At 37.6% G+C, this 21,140-nt stretch overlaps 1 protein-coding gene across 1 annotated transcript in view; it reads left to right on the forward strand.

The window, feature by feature from the left end:
• The window catches only part of LOC134378885 (uncharacterized), a 311,104-nt gene that overhangs the window by 286,698 nt on the left and 3,266 nt on the right, over positions 1-21,140 (forward strand). The window contains 1 exon segment of the mRNA XM_063098198.1: positions 12,717-12,922. Coding sequence (XP_062954268.1) covers positions 12,717-12,922 — 206 coding nt within the window.

Genomic DNA, 21,140 nt, shown 5'->3' on the forward strand with positions numbered 1-21,140 from the left:
TAAAATACATACATACATAAATAGAATAGAATAATGAAAAACAAAACAAAAACATGTGGTTTTATTTATCTGAAGCTTTATGGTAGGAGAAGCACTGATGTTGGGAAATTGAGATCATTGCTAGTTTAGGCAGGAGCTGCGAGGAGTGATGGAGATTGGCGGTAGGTATTGACTGGGATGGGGCACAAGGAAAATCTGGGGGAGCTGGAAATGTTCTGTATCTTAATCTGCATGATGTTTTTGATATATCTAATTTTTACTTTCAAAGTAAGAAATATAAAATATATGACTATTAGATCTGGAATATGCCTTAGAAATTATTTAGTGTAATTTCCTCGTATGATTGATGAAGAAACTAAGATCCAGAGTTAAATTAGTGACCAAAGCAGCAAGTAATATATATGTTCTCTTTCCCAAGCCATTATTTTTCATAATGGAAAACGAAGAGTCCAGGGATAATTCTTTAGAGCCAAGTCCATTCCCCACACTTGTTCTTCATAGCGCAGTCTCGACAATAAAAAGCACAGATAAAGCTGTTTACTATATATTTATGATTTAAAGTGAATATAATTCCTTAGTTCCATTGGAATGGGTACTTTGGGAATATTTTCCTCTCACCTAAATTCAAAATGTGTCTTTTAGAGAGGCAGTAGAGACAGAGCTTAAAAGCCTAGATTCTGGGGGTCAGATGGTTTTTGCAGTCATGTTTTGACTCTGCTGTTTATTAACTCCCACCTCCAGTAAGTTACTTGACCCATCTACATTTCAGTTTCTTTATCTGAAACTTGGGATAATAATAGCTAAAAGGTTTATGAGAATTAAATGCAATAATACATGTAAGTGGCTCATTGCCTGTGTCAGTTTCTGCAACTGTCATACAAAGTTTCACAAAACGATTGGCTTCAACAGCAGAAGCTTGCTGTCTCGGTTCTGGACTCCGGAATTCCGATATCATGGTGTGGGCAGGGTTGGTTCCTTCTGATGTCCACAAGGGAGAATCTGTTCCATGCGTCCTCCTAGCTCCCTGGCAACCTATGGCATTTCTTGGCTTGTAGACGCAACAACCCAATCTCTGCCTTCATGTTCATTCAGAGTAAAAGCCATAGTCCCTCGGTAGTCTGGTGGTCTACACATCCCCAATTGCTAGTCTCCTTCCCTCAGCACCCATGGTTCTAATCTCATCTCCTGTCCCTCCTTTTCTCACTGTGTCTCAGTTCTTGTGGCCTCTTTGCTTTTTCTTGAACACGAGGCAATTTTATCCCCTCACAGCACGTACTGTAAGACTGGCCTGAAAGCGCGAATCTTACTTGTTGGGAAGGCTCATCTCGCAAAGACCAGGAGACAGAGATCACTGCAATCAAGCAAGAGGTTTTTTTATTCCAGCATGCTGGGGTCGCTCCATCTTCAGGACAGAAAAGGGCCCTGAGCTCTTAACACCAGCACTTTTTATTCAGTTTGGCAGGCAGACTTTGGCAACAGGATGAGTTGTACACAGCTTATTGGTCATCTGAGGTGACTTTTAATTTCATTGGTGGCCTTCAGTGGGGTGGTACACATATGAGGAACTGGGGAATTGACCAATAGCCCACCCCTTTTTCGGTTAGGCCCTTCCTGGAACTGGGTGAACTTTGGGCTCCTTGGAAAGTCCCTTCCCCCTGGCAATGGAAAGTCCTCATTTTCTGATAACGGAAAGTCTCAATCACCTGGTAGCGGAAAGTCCTAAGTACCTGGTATTGTTTACCCAAAAAGGTTGGGGGTTATCTCTACCTCTACAGTACTTGCTGTTCACTTTTCTACTTAGGCTGTTGCCCAGTTCCACCCTCACCCTGGCTGTACTCAAGTCTCTGATCAAATGTCTCCTTCTCAGAGAAGCTGTCCCTGAACACAATAGCAGCACTGAATTAAACAGCAATGCAAATCACTGTCTCCTCCTTCCCCCACAGCCTGGTCCCTCTGCCCTGTTTCCTTTTCCTCCACAGCACTTAGGATAGATTTAGTCATTTATTCTCAGTCTTCCTCCCCTAGAACGCAAGCTGCAGGAGATCAAGGATTTTATTTCTGTGACTGAATTCTTTGTCTCCACATTTTTCTGGTACAAAATAGATTTTCAATATATTTGTTTTGAGTGGATGGTTGAACGAATGAGTGAATGTGCTGTGAACAAAGCCTTTTACATAATGAGTCCTAAATAAGTATTATTTATGATTCTTATTCTTAATTAATCTTTCCTGAAATAGTCACCACTGTGATCAATTTTCTGTATGCTTTTTTCTTCTCTTTTATTCTGCTCTGGAAATGTCATGCTCAAAGAGAGAACTACATTCAAACAAAGGGCAAGATTCAGTGTTCAAGTGTGACTAAATGGTGAACCAGACAAAATCCCTTCAAATATCAGAAAGCATAAACATTCTGGAAACCTAGACGAAAGTCACTGAACAGGAAGTTTGGTTAGAAGCTGGATACCAAATGACTTTACTCTTTTATTTTTTCAAAGAAAACTATTCGTCTTCATACGTGTGGCCTTACTTTCTCTCCCTTTTTCTGAAGTCCAGCCTGGGGGAGGTCTCCAACACAGCCATCTAGTATCATTACTTCTCAAGTGATTTATCCCTTTTCGAATGCCTGGAATTTTTAATATCTCATAGGACATTTATAACTTGCTAGTTTTTAATTATAATTATTTACATCTGTGTCTCACTACTCCTACTATATTGTAAGTTTCATGGAGGCCAAGAAAATATATTTTATCCTGTATTTTCCATGGCATCTATCTTGAATGAATGACTCAAAAATATTTTTGAATAGTGAAAGAGGACTTAGTTAAAATGAAACACAAAGGAAAGATACTGATTTCTTTTTATAATTCTGATGAACAGCTGTGTCATAGTCCTTGCTCCTCTGAGGCGAAGGTATTAAATTAAGTACACTCATTTTTTGCCATTAAACCATTAACATTCTTATCAACTCGTTGCATGAAGATGAACTTAGTCCATCTCTTCTAGTCCCTTTGGTATTCTTATAAAAGGTAGAGATGTGATTTTTATTTCCTTGATATGAGATTTCCATCTATGAAATCAAAATAATACCTTTTTACTTGTAAGGCTATTTAATGAGGCAATTAATTATCACATAATGCACTGTAACTCCTGGAGCAAAGGTTTTCAGTGCGTGCAAAGGGATATTATTCTAGAGAGTTATGGCATGAGCAATCTTTGACTTGTGGGTGGCGTGGGCGGAGGGAGTGATAAGCCAGCAACTGAACAAACGTCACAGAATTAAGAAATAGGCAGTTAAGACTCTGATTGTGGGACGTGGGTAGAAAGTTCGCTTCACTGATACTTCTGAAGAAAAGGCCTTCGCATTATTAGAAACACTGACATAGAGAGCAGTGGAGTCTCACTTATCAACTTGCAATTGGCAAAAATGAATCCGTTTCAGTAGCTTCAAAGGTAGGTGTGATAAAAGCAAAACAAAACAAAAACCAGATTGTCTTAATTCATTTAAATCTCTTAATGCACTTATTTATTCCTTCGACAAATACATACTTAGGGTTTCTTATGAGCCCGGCCCTATTTCCTTTCCTCATGATGCTTACATTTTTGTGCAGAAAGAGATAATACAAAACAAAAACAAAAACAAAAACAACCCCCCCCCCCAAAACAAGTAAACTATACAATTGACAGTAAAATTTATAGTAAAATAAGACAGAAGGCATGGCTGAGGGTGGAGATGCTATTTCCTCTAGGATGACCAGGAAAGACCCCACTGATGAGGTGACATTTGAGTAGAGACTTGAGGGGAGGGAGAGAGCAGAGCAGGTGTTTGGGGAAGACTCATGCAAGTGCCATTGCAAAACGCATGTAGGAGCTTGCTCAAGGTTTGATAAGTTCACACTTGGCTACTGCCAATTCTCCCTCCTAGATTTTTAGCCAGCTTACCACTTAACTTGGTTTTTGGAATCATTTTGGTTAGACTGTAAAAAATATATATATGTACAAAGTCATATAGTTTTGCTCATTTCAGTTGACACAAAAATATTTGGACAACTAAGTTCTGGGGTAATTTATCCTGAAAATAAGGTAAAGTAGGCATACACACACACAGAGAGAGACAAACCCCCACCCTCCAATCTTTTGCTTGTCTTACACTTTGATATGTTTCTATCATTAGAGAAAATTAAACCAAAGGATGGATTAAGAACCAAGTATTAGTCACCGGCATGAACAGCAGGGCACCCTTTTAGATTAATAATTCTTGGACAGAGAAAAAGCATTTTCTGCTACAAATGCCTTACACATATACGCGGAGGTAAAGGTGCTGGCTGAACAATATTTTAAGAAGAAAAGGGCAAGTAATCTTCATATTAGTACATATCTGCAGCTCCTTCCACTAAATGATTTAGTGGCTTAGTGGCTTTAATGAGCTTGAGTAACCTTTCGCCAAGTCTAGACACCACACTGCAGATTTGGTATCTGGAAAGGAAACAATTATACTCACATTTGTTTCCTTTGGATAATCGAACTAACATAATTCGTGTATTAACTAAGTCAATCCAATTATTTCTCTTCAATTCTGCCAGACCAGGAGCTAAAATATTAGATCAAATAGATAAATAACCTTCAAATTTCTTTTCCTTTTTCTTTTTGTATGGAATTCAGGGGAAGAAAGAGTCTGTTTCTAAATTTGAAGATCTGATTATAGTGTACAATTCCCTAGTCATGATTTGTGTTTTACGCAATCTGACTTTAAAATTTAAAAATTTCCTTCCTATATCTATAGAGAGTAAAATATATGAGTGGAAAACACTCTAGCCCACACATCATTATGACTAATTTGCGTTTAAATAATGCATTCACCACCTGTAGGACTTATCTCAAAGAGCAGTGGGTGGCTAGAGCAGGAAGTTGTGTTTATTTATTTTTTCCTTACCTTTTTTCTTCTGTCCTCATTTCCACATCCCTGATCTCCACTGCACTGCACTGCTAATCTCAGATCTGGGCTAGTGTTTTCACCCTCGTAATCCACTGTTCACCTTGGGAGCCAGAGCTTCACATGCAGTGAAAAGTGGCAGATGCTTCTACTTGCTCTGAAACTGATCTATAGCATGTTCACAGAGAGTTGCATTGGTACTATTAACATTTCCACACCATTCACAAGCAAAAACCTGGGAAATACTGCTGATGCCGGAGGAGAGGGTCTGGGAAGGCCCAATCGCTGGCCTCAACCCACCCCGTCCTCTTACCAGGTTCTTGACTCCGCCACAGGAAAGAACTCAAGGGCAGAGTCATAGTAGAAAATGAGAAGAGGTTTAATGCAACAAACAAGAGATACAGATTTCACAGAGTGTGGCATGCTCCAGAGACCCAGCAGGGCCCGCACTAGGTCCAATACAAAGGTAAGAAACATCCCCTTAAAGTCTAGTGCAGAGAGCAGGCTGGCTCCAGAGAGTGAGCAAGCCTCCTGCTGAAAGTAACGACACAAAGGAAAGATACACACCTCAGCCGGAGAAGCGTGGGGTGGCCCCGGAACTTCTGCTGGGATTCGGCTTTTATAGTCTCACTATCTAATATATAGATATGCTCTTATGAATGTAAATTCCACTTTACTGAGCATGCTGAGCTCCTGGATTTGCATAAGTCAGCCTCCTGAGGTCTTGTATCAGTCTGAAAATAGGTTCAACTTGAGAACAGTAACTCTTCTCTAGGGGAGGGCCCTGAGACCTCCTGGAGTGGCATGAAACCCAGAGGTGTGTCCTGAAACCTGAGCCCCGGGACACTGAGCCCCTCCTGCGTCACTGCTAAGACCTGTGACTTTCTACTTTCATGAAATACCCTGCATCTTCTTTCTGCATTTATTTCTTTTCCGGGAGTTTTGAAAATGCAATAATCAGAAGTCAAGTTCTTTGTGGTTTCCTAGTGTGTTTCTTAAGAATTTTGCAGTAGTGGTATGAAAAGCGTATGTTTCCACTAATAGATACAAGATGTAAAATTGTTGTTTACCAGAATTAGAGATGTTCATGATAACAAAACTTAGTATATAATGTGTGTACAAACATATATGGATATACATTAACTTTTTTCAAATTGCATAATTTCTATCTAAATTAAGCACGGGTAATTTTGTTTAGAAGTATGGCTTTCTGGCAATGCAATATAGTTTATTACCTTTCTCTAAATTGGTTCAAATTTACTAAAGTGCTTGTTCTATACTCCTAATGGCTATGTTAAAGAAAGAACATCAAGGCATAATCATTTCACTTACCTAATTTATTTGTAGGTAATCTTCTATTAATTTTTTGCTCTTTTATTCCAAAGCAACACACAAAATGGAGAAATATGCAAAATTGCTGATATACATCGACTTCATGGAAATCAACATATCAAGATGAAAACTGAAAACATCAAATATGTATATGCTTCCAAAACGTCTCATGTTCTCCAGGATTTTAGAGTTTAAGTCGCGATCCTAGGCTAGATTCTAATATGAGCCAGTTATGTCTTTCACCAAAAAGTGAAAACTCTGGATGGATCGAGGAAGTCCATCTATTTTTACCATTTAGAAAACCAGCTTCTGTTTTGTCTTTTGCATTCTGTGAACAAGAGTTAGCATTTTTTTTACTAGACTCCAATCTTCTAATTTTTGACATTTTTTTGTTTATATTGGAATATATGACATTACGGAATTGAAAGACACAACCTAAATCTTGCATTTTCATTCATTAATTCTAGAGGAATGTATCTCTAAGACAAAAAAGCATTTAAGGGTAAGATGTCCATTTTAGTGAGACTCAGTTTGTTGATGAATTGTTCACCCCTAGAGAAATGGTGAATAAAATCACCATCATTAAGGCACAACTTATTTGGAGTTCAAAGCTTCAAATACACCAGAGGCCAACTGGATCATCCAGTATGAACTAGTTTCCTTCCACCGGATCCTTCTTGTTGACTTTCTGTACTTGGAAATTGAGTGCAAATTCGAGTGAGAAAAGAAATCTACCCAAGAGCTGTTAAAAATGTATCTATGCAGTAAATCTATGTACCACTGTGTAATTGTAATAACATAAACAACTCCACTATAAGGACATTCACATCAGACCTAATTTCATGCTGAACTATTATAATGCAATTAACAGCCTCATAGTCCTGTTTTAATTAAGCTCTGTTGTGAAATATGCAGCATTTGAACCTGTTCCGGCCTGTTTCGTCTACCATTGAATTACCGTCCTTAACTTGTTTTTCTGCTGAACGATGAATTTCATTTAAGGATTACTGTTTGTGGGTCTGGCATCCTGTGGGTTCTTCTAAGTTTTCCTGCCTCCAGATTGAGGCCAGCATTAGCCCCTCAGATGTGTCCTACATGTGTAGTCTCTCGACTTACTTGTCTCAATAGATTCCTTAACTCACGCTGGGCTCTCCTAGAAAGGAAGGGATGAGTTTGATTGGTTTAATGACAGAGATTTTAGGTGACAGGAGAGAGACTTGTGGAGCTAATTTGAGATTATATAGGGCACAGCAGCTGTCTTCTGACCTATCACTTTGCAAAAATACTAAGTGGACTTTAATTTTCCATGGATATTACTTAGTCTGCCAAATAGTTTACCCATTAGTTACTGGAAAATGGAAAACAAAGGCATCTATAGAAAATGCAGTTTATAAAAAAATTGTATCCTACTTCTTTTTCCCTCACCTACCCTAAGCAGAAATGTCTAAGTCGTCTGCTGTTTGCCTTAACAGATCTTTCCTTTCCTTTATTTAGATTGCCTTCATGGTCTGGAATAAAATTAAATGGTTATATTAAATTAAAACTAAATGTGAACATTTAGCTTGTGACCAAATATCACACGTCAGTTTGCTCAGCAGCCTGTTCCCCAACAGCTAATTTTAAGGACATATATTTTAAAGACAAGAGACAAGTAGCAGAGAATCATGTTCAACCACACAGATTGGAATGAGCGAGCCACATGACTTAAGAAAAAACAAATGGTGATTTCTATTTGTTCCGCACTCCCCACCTGTGAGTCTGTCCTTTGATCAGCCTCTTTTTCAGGTTTGGTTCCTGTTATAAAACATCCATCTACTTTCATCTTCTTTTTAAAAAAATTTTGCCCTACTTTCTTAATCCTAGGGAGGATTTTAAGAAGTTTTCAAAGATAAGCATTCCCCATTGCTTGAGGCCGTCTTTGGTTGTAAATCAGAATATAAAGCAATTACCCTGGGGTAGGGTGTTTTCACGGCCAATGTGAGAATGCTCAATACATCAGCAGGTAGCTAAAAATACTCTCTTCTGGGTGAACATTGGGTTCAGGTCCTTATTTTCTAGTGAGGTTTTATGGGTCACTCATCCTTCCCTGTTGTCTCTCTCTCCATCCTTACTGTCCTAAAGGAGATGTGTATTCACACAGCAATCTAGTAGGATTTAACTTAGTCCACATGCCTTGCTGTTCATACGTGTTTTGAGTACCTTATCTATCTTAAGATCTGCTAGCTGGAAATTCTGGAAATGACCACAGTTGCATTAGTATTAGACCTTACGGTCCAAAGAAAGGAGACAAGAAAAAAATTTTCAGAATCTTTCCTAGTTAATCTTCAATTCAAAGAACCTTGAAAATCTTCTGTGGGAACTTAGTAGAGCTGAATATCTGCAGTAATTTGGATGTTGCCTTTATTTCTGCAAAATTTCCATCCACACCAAGGATAGAAAAACCTCTCAGAGTCTTCCCTATGAGCCCTCAACTGAAGGGAAAATTCATCGTCCAGGATCACGTTCAGACAGGTCCTCATGCTGTAGCAGCACGTCAAGGCACAAAGATAATAGTGTACTATTTGATCGAACATTTTAACCACGTGGTGTACTCAAAAGTGCGTGGGCTTTAGAGTCAGCCCATGAGTTCGGATATCAGAGCTGCCTGAGTTTTGTTGGGATCTCAGGGGGCTGATTTGTTATTCCCCATCTGAGCTATCTGAGAAAAGTGAGGGAGAAACAAAACCAGACCAAAGAAAAATACAAGCTGTTGGAAGACGTGGCTCTGTCTCAGCAGCCAAATGAGCTTGCTGCCTTATCACTCCATGAGGAAGGAGACCCAACACTGACAACTGGGACAAAAGACCATGCTTGCAAGTTGCCTGCTCTTGTTAAAACTAGATTATGAATGGGCAGAGATACGGGTACTTCCTAGGGGCAACCTGGATCCGAAAACAGGAGAGAAAGGGCAAGGGTTGATCCTCTGCTTTCTTGTTTCAGATTCACCAGGGAGGAAAGTAAGTACAGCTTGCGGAGAGAGACCGGTAGTACAAGGAAATCTGAGGTGGAGGAATAAAGACTATCCCCTTAGTAACCACAATAACATAATTGTGTCTTTGAGTAACTTATCACTTCTGAGCCTCAGTTTCCTTGTCTATAAAATGGTAATAGTGCTATGCTGATAGAGTTGCACTTATTAAATTAACTATACAAGGGGTCTTCAAAAAGTTCATAGACGTTCTCGTATTATCCTTTAATTCTATTTTTCCATGAACTTTTTAAATATCCTTGTATATCCAGTCATCCCTCAGTATCTGTGGGGGATTGGTTCCAGCATTTCCCATGGATACCAAAATCTGCAGATGCTCAAGTCCTTGATATAAAATGGTTTATATTTGCATGTAAGCTACACACATCCTCCTCATACTTTAAATCATCTCCAGATTGCTTATACTACCTAATGCAGTGTAAATGCTATGCAAATAATTGTCATACTGTATTTTTATATGTATTATTTTTTATCATATTGTTACATTTTTTCCAAATATTTTCTATCTGAGGTTGGTTGAACCCATGGATATAGAGGGCCAACTGTACATACAGGCTTGCACGTGCATGTGCGTGTGTGTGTGTGTGTGTGGCAAATGGCACTTTGAGGCCTGCCACTAAGTAATACTGACTTACTTTCCAATCTATCCCCCACCCCTACTTTTCCTCCTAGACACTAGGTCCATCAAAGATGTCTCTGGACAGAAGGCACTTCATTCCTCTCTTTCTTAGGATTGAGGATGGTTAAAAAGGAGAAAGGAATGCATATCAAAGTGAGTAAGAATTATTTTTCAAAATCTACTCCACACAGTTTACTGCCCAAGTTTTCAAGGTCATTCACCTTTTGAAAGGACTCAACTTCCCAACAAGAGTTACTGCTTTACAGACAAATTTTCTATTCCTTTAAACATGTAAATGACCTCCAAGGGAGCAGTATGGTTTCTTTTACGGTGCATTTTCAAGACAGAGAGGCTTCTGTCTATCCAGGTCATAGAGAGTTGCCCCTAACTCCTGTCCATCAGTGTTTTGTGAGATGAGCAGAGGCCCTGTGGTTCTCCAGGACCTGGCACACTGATTCTCATCTCAATTTTTCTTTCTGCTTGGCCTGAAGTTGAACCTTTTACATCCATAGGCTAGGAGCCGTCAGTGAATGGGCCGACCCTAGAGAGAAGGAGAGATGTAAGTCGTCTCTGACCTGGAGCTGTGTGCCCTGGGCAGGGAGCTGGAAGGACTAGGTTCTGATCCTGCATCCTTGCACAGACTCCTTAAGTGGCCTAAAGAGCAGCCCACCATTGTCCATGTCCGATTCAACCTGGGGAGCTGTAGTGTTGCTTAATGTCCTTATCAGGTTATTATGCAGATTAAGGACAGATTATAGAATTTGATTTATGTGACCATAGTTGCTACCACAGTTTTGACATAGTTTGATGAATTTCTCCTCTAGACATAGCCAACGCTGTTTTGATCATTGCCTTCCCCAAACTGCCATGCCTGCTTGCTAGAGCCCATTTCAGTGGCCATTGACTTCTCAGGCTTGTTGCCATCTTTGTGAAACTTTTTCACTCACATCTCATATCGAGCTAGCAACCCAACTCTGCTGATTCAACTTCAGAAAAAGAATTCTTGGACTGGGGTCTCCAGTTCAGTTGCCTCTGCCCAAATGCATGGTCATGTCATCCACTTTTGGTGAGATGGTCTCCATTCTCTTGTCCTTCTGGTCTACCCTTCCTACTGCCTTCAGCTCTATTCCTCTGAAACAAAGGTCACCTCAGACCTCTCTTCTGCTCCAAAATCTCCAGCAGCTTCCATCAAAATGTCTCAGCACAGTATCCAGAGTCTTCATGGCACCAAATGACTTTCCAGTCTCTTGTCCTTGGCCTCACACATGTCCTGCAATCCAGCCCACTGAACAGGTCTTTGGCCCTTGAACCTGCTGTGCACGTGTGCATCTCAGTGACTTTCCTAGCACTGCCCCTCTGCAGCAGCCCCTGTGGCACTTCTCATATCCACTGAAATCCCAGTAAGGTTCTCAGACCCACCTCAAACCTCACCTCCTCAGTAGAATTTCTTCTGCTCATTTGTCACAATGAGACTTATTTTAAGTTCTCTTACTGTGAATTCCTACTATACTGTTGGTTCCTGAAGCGTGTTTGTACCTCCCATAGAATGAATCATCAGTAAACCTGTTTTTAATCACATTACACCTTGATATGTTCTCTTCTCCAAGTCCTTTCACAACATGTATAACTTTTTCCCTGTTCTGTCCAGATTTTAACTACACCTGTTGGTTTTCAAAGAAAAAATCACTAGCTAGAATCGTGGGAGTTTATTGTTGATTATAGACTTGAATTTAGTAGTAATGAGCCAGAATTGTCTTTCATATTATTAAATCTTTCCATATTTATGAGGATTTAAAGTATTTGCAAATTATCTTAGGGGCAGTTAACTATGGAACACATGTTTGATATAGACTTTCCACAATAACAAATGAATGTTTTCTGACTCAGAAAGAGCAGTAAGGAAAGAAATATATTGAAAACTTTACTCTGTCTACTTCTGAAACGACCGGCATATTTGAATATGGAAACTGGAAATTTTCGAAAGCATCTATGTAGCTCAGCAGTTGTAAGAAAAGATAACAAAGATATCTGGAAACCAGAAGATTTATTAGCCTCAAACAAATTTTAGAATGGTATAGTCTAATCTTCATGGCCAATATTTTAAACAAGCAATGGAACAGTGTCTTTTCAACTCATTCATAATTCAATTAACATTAATGAAGGCCCCATAGGGTGCATTGTACTAGACAATGAAATAGTTACCTGAGAACTCCTATCACAAAATAAAGTCCAATAAAGTACAAAAATTGGGATTTCCAAAAAGGAAAAACAGTAGGTAAATACATAAAGTAGGCAAAAATTCTGCCTTACACATATCAGTAAAAAATGTATCTTTAATGTATCTTGTCCCCTGTTCTAGTGATGCCAGAGACGTAGCATTTAGCACAGTGCGAGTACGTACAAAAGAACAAAGATTTCTTTTGGATGAGAAATCACAAACACCCACTCATAAAACCATTTGCAAGCATTGTTTTTTTTTAATCAACACTGTCATTGTCACAGCCTGCTTGATCTCCCTACTTTGGGTTAATATGGGAGCCAATTACAGCTTCATCTGTGTAGAATTAACTTTATGGAGCACACACCGGGGATTTGTCTATCTTCACTATTTAGATATATGCCATAAAAATATGCATGGAATGGAGCGCAGGCACTGCAGATGGCAGAGACTTTCAGATTTATTGTAAAATCGTTTAAAATCGGTTATGCTCTTGCCAGAAGTTAATTAATTTTTTTCTTTTTTTTTTTTTTCCTGAGCCTGGGGGGCTGGCGTGATGGTGGTGGGGGGGGGGCTCTGTGTCTCACTAGGTGGCAGTGTATGATTACATCTGGAAAAGCCATGACATCAAGTCCGGTGTCTCCAGCTGTGACCTCCAACATCAAAATGAAATTTCTGCATCTGCACTTGGTCCAGAAGATATTACTTCTCATGTATCTGCATACCCTGTTTATCCCAGTGGGTTCCAAGAGCTGTACCGCCATTTTCTCAGACTCCCCGGTGGTGCCATTGTGGAGGTATGTATATATGGATATATTTCCATGCCAATGCAGTGTATATTGTACTGCATGAATGTCTGTATATATATATGTATATGCATGTACATACATATATACACACATGCACATATATATGGATGTATATCAGAGAGTGTGTTTGTGTGTTTATTCCTGATTTCAAAAGCTTTAATGTTAATTTGCAAACATATTATAACTGATGCTTCTAATACCACAGTGGGCTTGAAGATGTATTTTATTTTTAGCTGAAACTAACAAAGGTACCACATAGGCAAAAACATGTTTTTTTTGTTTGTTTTTTCCTTGCATAACTATGTCAAAGAGAGGCAAGAAACAAATCAAATGAAATAATTCAGGATTCTGCCTGTGATAACATTTTTTCAGTTAACATTCGTAAACATCAGCAGGTTGCTGAAAAAGAGTCCTCTGAGTCCATGGACACTTGCATGCCTCTGGAAGTGCATAGTTTGCTTTGCTTACATGATCTCACAAAAAATGAATGAGAATCGTGATATTTCCATTTTTTTTCCCTATGAGAAAAATTTAAAAAATAAAGTGTCCTATATTTAAATCTTTAAAAACATTTTTTGAGTACCATTTGGCAAAGATTTTGAAGCCATGTTTTCTCCTAAAATATCAAAATTTTTAGGTGGGCTGACTTTGAGTTTAAAAAATTTCTCACACTGCATCGTATTTTTAGAACCCAAACTCATGGCATGTTGAAATCTGAGGTTCTGTCCCATTAGCATCAGTGTTGGTGAATCATGAAGTCTGAAGGAGTGTTATTATTTGGTGAAATGAAGGGTAGAGGCGAAAGAAAATTAAGATATATATTTCATTTGGTTCCCTGGTTTGCTGGCATGCAGACCACTCAACAGTGGTACAATACCGGTTGGTTCAAATTTGGAGAATATTTCTGTTCCCACCACACTTTCCCTAGGAACTTTAACCATTATTGTTTTTGTTATGAAGTGTGCCCTCATAAAAATCCCCTTCAATATAACTTTGAAAAAATTTCAAATTGTTTATAACCCAGTCTTGCAAATAGGGAGCTTCGCCTTTCTGCTCTGCCAGCCCACAACATAGCTTGGGCACTGGAGTGAGTCACATAGACTTTCTACTCAGAGAAGTGTAGATGTGCCAGAAAAGATTCCCCATCAGTTCTCCCTCCTCTGTTTCTTACGGAGGTGTAATAGGAATGTAAGAGGGGATTGTGTATATTGGAGCCACGTAGCAAGTAGGCAGATGTAATTCTTTGTGAGTTTGGGTCACATTTGCTTTGGAAACCTCTTTGCAGAACAAAACTGCCAGAACTTAATTTTGTTTTAAACTTGCCTAGGCAAGTGCTTAAATATGCGTGCACAGCGTGTGCTGAACTAAGAGGAAAAGCGCAGATGCAGGGTTGTCTTCCCTCCTGCTATCAAACGTCTTGCAGCTCCCAGACCTCGGGGCCTGAGTGCAAAGCCCAGGTGTAAGGCGGGGTGGTCTCCTGAGCAGAGTGACCACGGGGGCATCGATCTGCTCACTTCTTCCTTTGCTCCATTACCCTGGCTTAGTCACTTCTCACTGCTCTGCCTATTTCCTTGTCTGGAAAACTGGGTTATGAATATCTCTACCACCGGGCTCATAGGGATTTGGAGAAGATTAGTGAGATAACATCTGCAAAGAACTTTTAGCTCTTTTCTTAAAAAGGTGCAATAAAGATTACAAAGTAATATGGACCATGCACAATTAAATTCCCTCAACTTGTAAACACTTTTTCAAGTATTAATAGTAACCTTATGGTAAAAATAGAATAAACTCACTTCTGAAAGAACGGGGGCGGGGGGGGCAATAGGTATTATTGACCCATTTCACTCTTTTACTGCCTGTGATTTCCACACCATTGCCTTATGTGATGGTGATGGTAGGAGTGCACCTGCACTTTGGCTGGAGCCTGTGCCCGACTGAAATTCCAGCAAACACTACAATGACTTTCTCCCTTTGACAGGTCCCAGCAAATGCACAGGGTCTTGCCTACTCTCGGGTGTACAGTCTATACTTCTCATTTATCTCTTCATGGTTCCTGCTCTATCAAACCTATGAAATCTATTTTGAACTGACTTATCCCCTTTGTACCTTCTCTAACACTTCAGTACTAGATTTTATTCTTTAGCCTTTCTAAACTTGTTTCCATCATTAAATTGTTTCTCCTAGAGGACAGGAACCGTAAAACAATACCAGGCCCAAAGAGAATCAAGGGTAATACAAATTTTTTCCCAGGCACCTGTCTGACTCTTTGACAACCTTCCTGCTTTCCTTTATATCCCTCCTGACCCCTAACAGGTACTTCCAGGTCTATTATTGGCCTGTCAAGCTACAAAATGTAAAATCAGAAGGGATTTGAGACTGGTCTTTTGCAACCTCAGTGAGAAACAAAATCTATCTATTATCTTTCCTGAGATGTATACATCATATAGAAATTTCAAATGTCAGCATATAGGGAGATTATACTTTCTGGGTGAAAAAAAATCCTTAAACTTTTCAAATGATGGTTTATAAGCAGTCACCTACTTCAACCCTTGAAATACCTATCTCTGTACTGAGTGCATAGTCGATGCTCAAAGAAATTTATTGATTGCATTGAATTTCTGAATTCCAAATTAGGCCACACGTTGGTAATTAGGCATCATGAGATTCTTACTACCAATGCCCACATTATGTGAATTAAGGAAAACTGCACTTGGGAAATGACTTAGACCCACTTAGAGATACCTGTGAGATCTGTGTCGAATTTTGGTTGTGTATTCCGATATGGGAAAAAAAACCAGGTAGCTGTGTCTGGGCCTAATTTATTTACAAATTAGATATAACAATAAATATGAAACAAAAACATGGCTGAAGTTATGCTTCACCTTTATAACCTGAACTCTATTCTCCAAGGTTTCATGGTGTTTTTTAAATAGCATATCTAGTTGTCTAAGTTCCTTTTGCATTTCCCACATCTCTAGCTTGTAACTAGAGTGATTTCTAAGCCTCTCCTAATTCTGATAGGAAATGTAGGTCATATATTAACCTTTTATCTTTTTTATTTCAGTAAGACCCTAGCCATTTGAATTTGAAGCAAATTATCTTCAAGTTTTTATTTGCATAAAAAGCTATGCCTTTGGAAAAAAAAAAAAAATAATAATTTTTTTTTTTAAAGATGACTGGTAAGGGGATCTTAACCCTTGACTTGGTGCTGTCAGCACCACGCTCACCGAGTGAGCTAACCAGCCATCCCTATATAGGGATCCGAACCCGTGGCCTTGGTGTTATCAGCACCACACTCTCCCAAGTGAGCCATGTTTCTAAAGGGGTCAGATTTCATGAGTCTGAAATGGAAGTTACGTTAAAAACATTATTTCCTATAGAGATGTGTTCATAATGTCTTTCATCCCGGCTTGTGACCCAAGATGACACAGCTGTTAAGGTGTTCTAAATATTTTGCTCAGAAAAAAAACAAAAAACAAACAAAAAACCCCCCCCAAGTTCCCCTCCTCTGCTTGTCAGAAATAGCCATTGGTCTGCCGGCCGAGTGCCTCTCCTTATCTCTACATTTATCGGCCCTCTGGGCTCCATGGATTCCATGTACTCTCCGCAGAGCAACACTTTATCTCTTTGTTTGATAGGTAGGTTTATCTTCAGGTATTTTGTAAGAACAAAGTTACTGTAAAGTCTTTAGTGCTACAAAACCCAGAAACCCAGGCGAGATTGGTGCAGATTCATCAAGTCACAAATAAGCTTCCGGATCCCAAGGTATCAGTTGCAATTAAGAAAGTCCTTGGAGCATTCGTTGGGGTGGAATGGGAAAACGATTTTCTGTCATTAGAGGCAGTGTCGCCTGGTGGTCTGAGCGGAGAAGTGGGAGTCAGGAACTCAGCGATCTAACAGAGGCTCTGTGAAGCCCCCCTGTGTGGCCCCAGGCGGTGGCTGGTCTCAGGAGGCCCACCAAACCTACTTTGAATCTCCCATCTGAAGAGCTCCTTACCCAGGGCCAGGGGATGCACAGCAGGGAGCCTGATTCCTTGTCTGCAAAATTAGAATATTAATACTTGCCTAAATAACAGATTAACCAATTAGTGATTGTTAAGTGCCATGCTTATAGAAAGCAGCAGGAGAAGAAAGGAGAAAATGAAAAACCCAAACAATTTTATTATCGGATGGGCTTTACTCGGCTCTCGATTTCCTAGTGACCACACCATGCAAAGAGCAGGTGTAGAGAGACTGGACCTACCTTTATTCCTCTCAGTAAGAAGATAGATGAGGCTGTTTGTATCCTGCAAGTCTGCATAAAGCTTTGAATAAATGGAGGGGCAGAAACCATGTTTTGTCCTTCAGTCAATGAATTGCAGGGCAAAGCCTCATACATGTAATTGAGAGTTGTTCATCCTAAACTCCTGTACTTTAATTTCTTTAGGAAAGAATTATTTTGTGTATTTGGAAATTCCCATATTCTACAATGACCAGTTTGCAGTGTATTCATGTGTGTGTGTGTGTGAAAGAGAGAAAAAGAGGCAGAAAGAGAAAAAGAAATATGCACAATAATGTGGAAGAGAAATAAATAGGAAAATACAGAAAAATTGGAGCCTACAGTTAACATTCATCAAACTGATGTAAATTGTTGATGATATCTTATATTTTCAGGGAGAAAATTACTTCATCAATTTTTCCTTTTGTTGAAAGTCATTGCACATGGAAAAGAGCAAATCCTTGTGTTCCCCATTGTGCATAGTTTTAGGCTGCTCTGAAGATAATATTAAAATTAATTCATTCATGCAAAATGGAAGAAAGTCACATTTTAATTCTCCAAATTTAGAACACTTGACATTTTTAAGCATGAGACCTGCATAAGGAAATGCAGTATATCCTTTGGGCACATTTGCTTACATGACAATATTGAAAATATGCATTTAAAGAAAATAGTAATAGCAATGGCTACGGCTTTACATAAAATATTGCTAAAAATGTCAAATACACTAATATGCTTTATTTGTGGTTCTCAAATTCAAACTTAATAGTTGCCACTTCTGTTGATTTTTGTGAATAAGATCCTGATAGTATTTTATCTTTTCCTTTTACTAAGAATAATTGGTTATTTTAGCTAACTGTAAAAGGTCATCATTTCGTTATATCTAAAACTTAACCCCTACTATAAGCAGCACTATTCAGAAAAAACAGAACACACGAGCAAAGCGGAATTCAATGATCGGACTAGATTGGAATACAGTGTCACTTACAGGAAATTTTTTTTTGTCTCACTATCATGCAAAGTCTTAGATATAATTTACTAATCATTTAAATATATATAGGAATTTACCTCTCTTTAAAAATTACTTGACAAAATTATTCTTCCCATATGAATGTGTTAAAATAAGTGATTTTATTTGTCGGTAATAAGTAGGTCGGTGTGACTTGCTGTGAAATGGTTAGCGTTTCACAAAAACGGAGCAAGAAGACTCTTACCCCAAGCTTCATTTATCACTTTATATGTATTACTGGTAACCCGAAGAGGAAATATTGCACAATTTTGTTTTTTCTAAACATATAGCATGCTGCATATTTAAAATAAATACAAAAGATTTCAGATACATTTTGAAGAAGGGCTGGTATTTACTTTTAAAAACGATTTCAATTAGAAGGTATAAGAAATTAAGTTATAGTGACTAAATTAATTTTACTAAACATATGTTTGGTTTTCTTAGAAAATCATGAAAAACTGTTTTGGATACATTTATTATATACTGAGATGTGATTGTTAGAAAAATTTTGAAGATTCTACAGGTTTTTTTTAAAAAATAACTACTATTGTCCAATATTATAAAATATTACATTTCTCCAACTTCATTTGTATTTATATTTTGAGGTAATCAATCATTCGTAATTCCTGCTTTATATGGGCCTCATAGTTTTAATTTTTGTATATAGGAAAGGAATGATTAAATACATATTTTTAAAAAATATTCTTACACATGAAATAATTTTCAGCATTTAAAATTTTTTTTGAATTTTCAAATAATTGGAAATTATGAAAGCTATAGAAAAGGATTGTTCTGTTATTATATCGGGATATCTATCAGAAATAATAGATATATGGATGATACATTGCATAAGAAAACTTTCTTGGATTCTAAGTAACAGGAATGTTTTAAAATGAAATGTTTTAGAAAGTATATTAAGTGCAAAGAAGCAGTTCAAAAAATAAGTCTTAACATATGAACTAAAATATATGATTAAATGTTTAATATAAACATTATAGAATGAAGAATTAAATCTTTCCTGTAAAATTGGTAAAGAATGAATGTTTTAACGTGAAGAAAAATAGATTCACTTTTAATCCTGTATGTTGTTCTCTATTATTGAATTAGATTTTGGAAAAGATATCTTGAGGGTGAACTTCTAAATGAGAAAAAGTATTTTATGCTTCTTTTAATTTATTAATCTTAATTTATTGTTACATTTGGAATTTTTTTGAATATTTGCATTATAAATATGTTTAAAATCCATTTATCCAAAAGTCAATGTTTGAGATGAGCATTTTTATATGTGATTTTTATCTTTTACTCCATCTGACAAAGCTGCCTAATAATGATTTCTAACAAAGTCAAAGATAATCACTGATGAAAAGAAGCAAAATAAGACAAATAATGCTAAACATATTTTTATTTTCTTATATTTATATACAGAAATATTATGAAAATATTTTGGTGCATTTTATAATTGTGTCAATGTTAATTGAGAACTAAGTATGATTATACTGATTTCTTCTCTTTAAGAATTCATAGACAGTATTAGTTTCTTCATTTTAGCTTATGGAACAAATTTTTCCGTAATTACCTGAAAGAACTCTTTAATTATAATATTATAAAACAATGTAAAGAATCAGTTGCTTAGCATGAATAATTTTTACATATTTGTATCCTGTGAATTATTTTTGATCTCACATTTTCTGAAACACATAAAATCATGCAAGTTTATGTTATGTGCAAAATCACATATTATATGCTGAATGACACTTAAAAGGAATGAAACAGTAACAGTACCTTATTTTCTGAAGCAATCTTGACACTAATGCTAAATTACAACTTGGAAACATCTAGCAATTTTACCTTTATGAGAAAAGGCTTTTTACATATTTAACATAATTCCAGGGAAAATAAACTGGAATTATGTATAAAGATATGTACGCGGTAACCAAAGGGCATTTATAGTCCCCTGTAGAATACTTACAATGATTTTATTGCCATTTTGTGTCATTTTCTAAAGGATATAAAATATAGCCAGAAAACAAACTAGACTTTAGATTTAAGGTGACAGCTGCACTTTCAGAAGCAATATTTAGATATTTAATCTTAAGAACATTGTATAGTTTACAACCAAGTAAAGTACACTTTTGCAAAAATGAAAGGACTGTGGGTTTTGGCTTATAATTTTTGCAGCTGTGATGATCAACGCAGGCACTAGTACCAAAACCCATCATCACTAAATCCCAGAGAATAAATCCAAATGTTGGCTCATAGGTTATTTAACCACTTGAGGAAATTAACAGAAGAGCTCTACTTTTCCAAAATGCAAAACATCCTTTCTCTGAAAAGATGTTGACTCAAACTATAACTTATAGTGCCTTATTATTTATAGTTCTATTTTTGAAATTTGCAGTTTTAATCTAATTTTAATAGGCTCTTTACTCCTAGTTCAGATTGCTGTGCTTCAGGTGTAGCAAATGGAATTCCGCGGAGGAAAACTTCCACTTCATTTCAGAATCATAATGTGTTTTACTAGGCCTCCAAATGGTGCTGTCAGTTAATAAGTTCTACAAATACATAATCCTGTGTTAACTGGGCAAATGAAATCAAAATTTAGTTCCAGAATTTTTTTTTCTTTTATTTTTCCTTCTCATCCCCCTAATCATATTGACAATGGTTTCTTACTGAAGCTTTCTCAATATTGTATATGTTTGTCAGTGGGGTATGACACATCCCACCACCCTTGATTGTAAATAAAGTCAATTTTATTTTTCCAGTTAGACATTCAAGGGTATACCTACCCTTATTAGCAAGCAATTAACTATCTCGTTCTTAAGACCTGTTTAGCTGGAAAAATTCTAAGAAATGCAGATACTTCTTTATACCAAAGAGGGCTGGTCCTGCTTCAAACACAGGCCAGAAGGAGCTTTTGTTGGCTCTTGCCTCCACTGCC

The sequence above is a fragment of the Cynocephalus volans genome, chromosome 5 (genome assembly GCF_027409185.1).
Source record: "Cynocephalus volans isolate mCynVol1 chromosome 5, mCynVol1.pri, whole genome shotgun sequence".
NCBI classification, from domain to species: domain Eukaryota; kingdom Metazoa; phylum Chordata; class Mammalia; order Dermoptera; family Cynocephalidae; genus Cynocephalus; species Cynocephalus volans.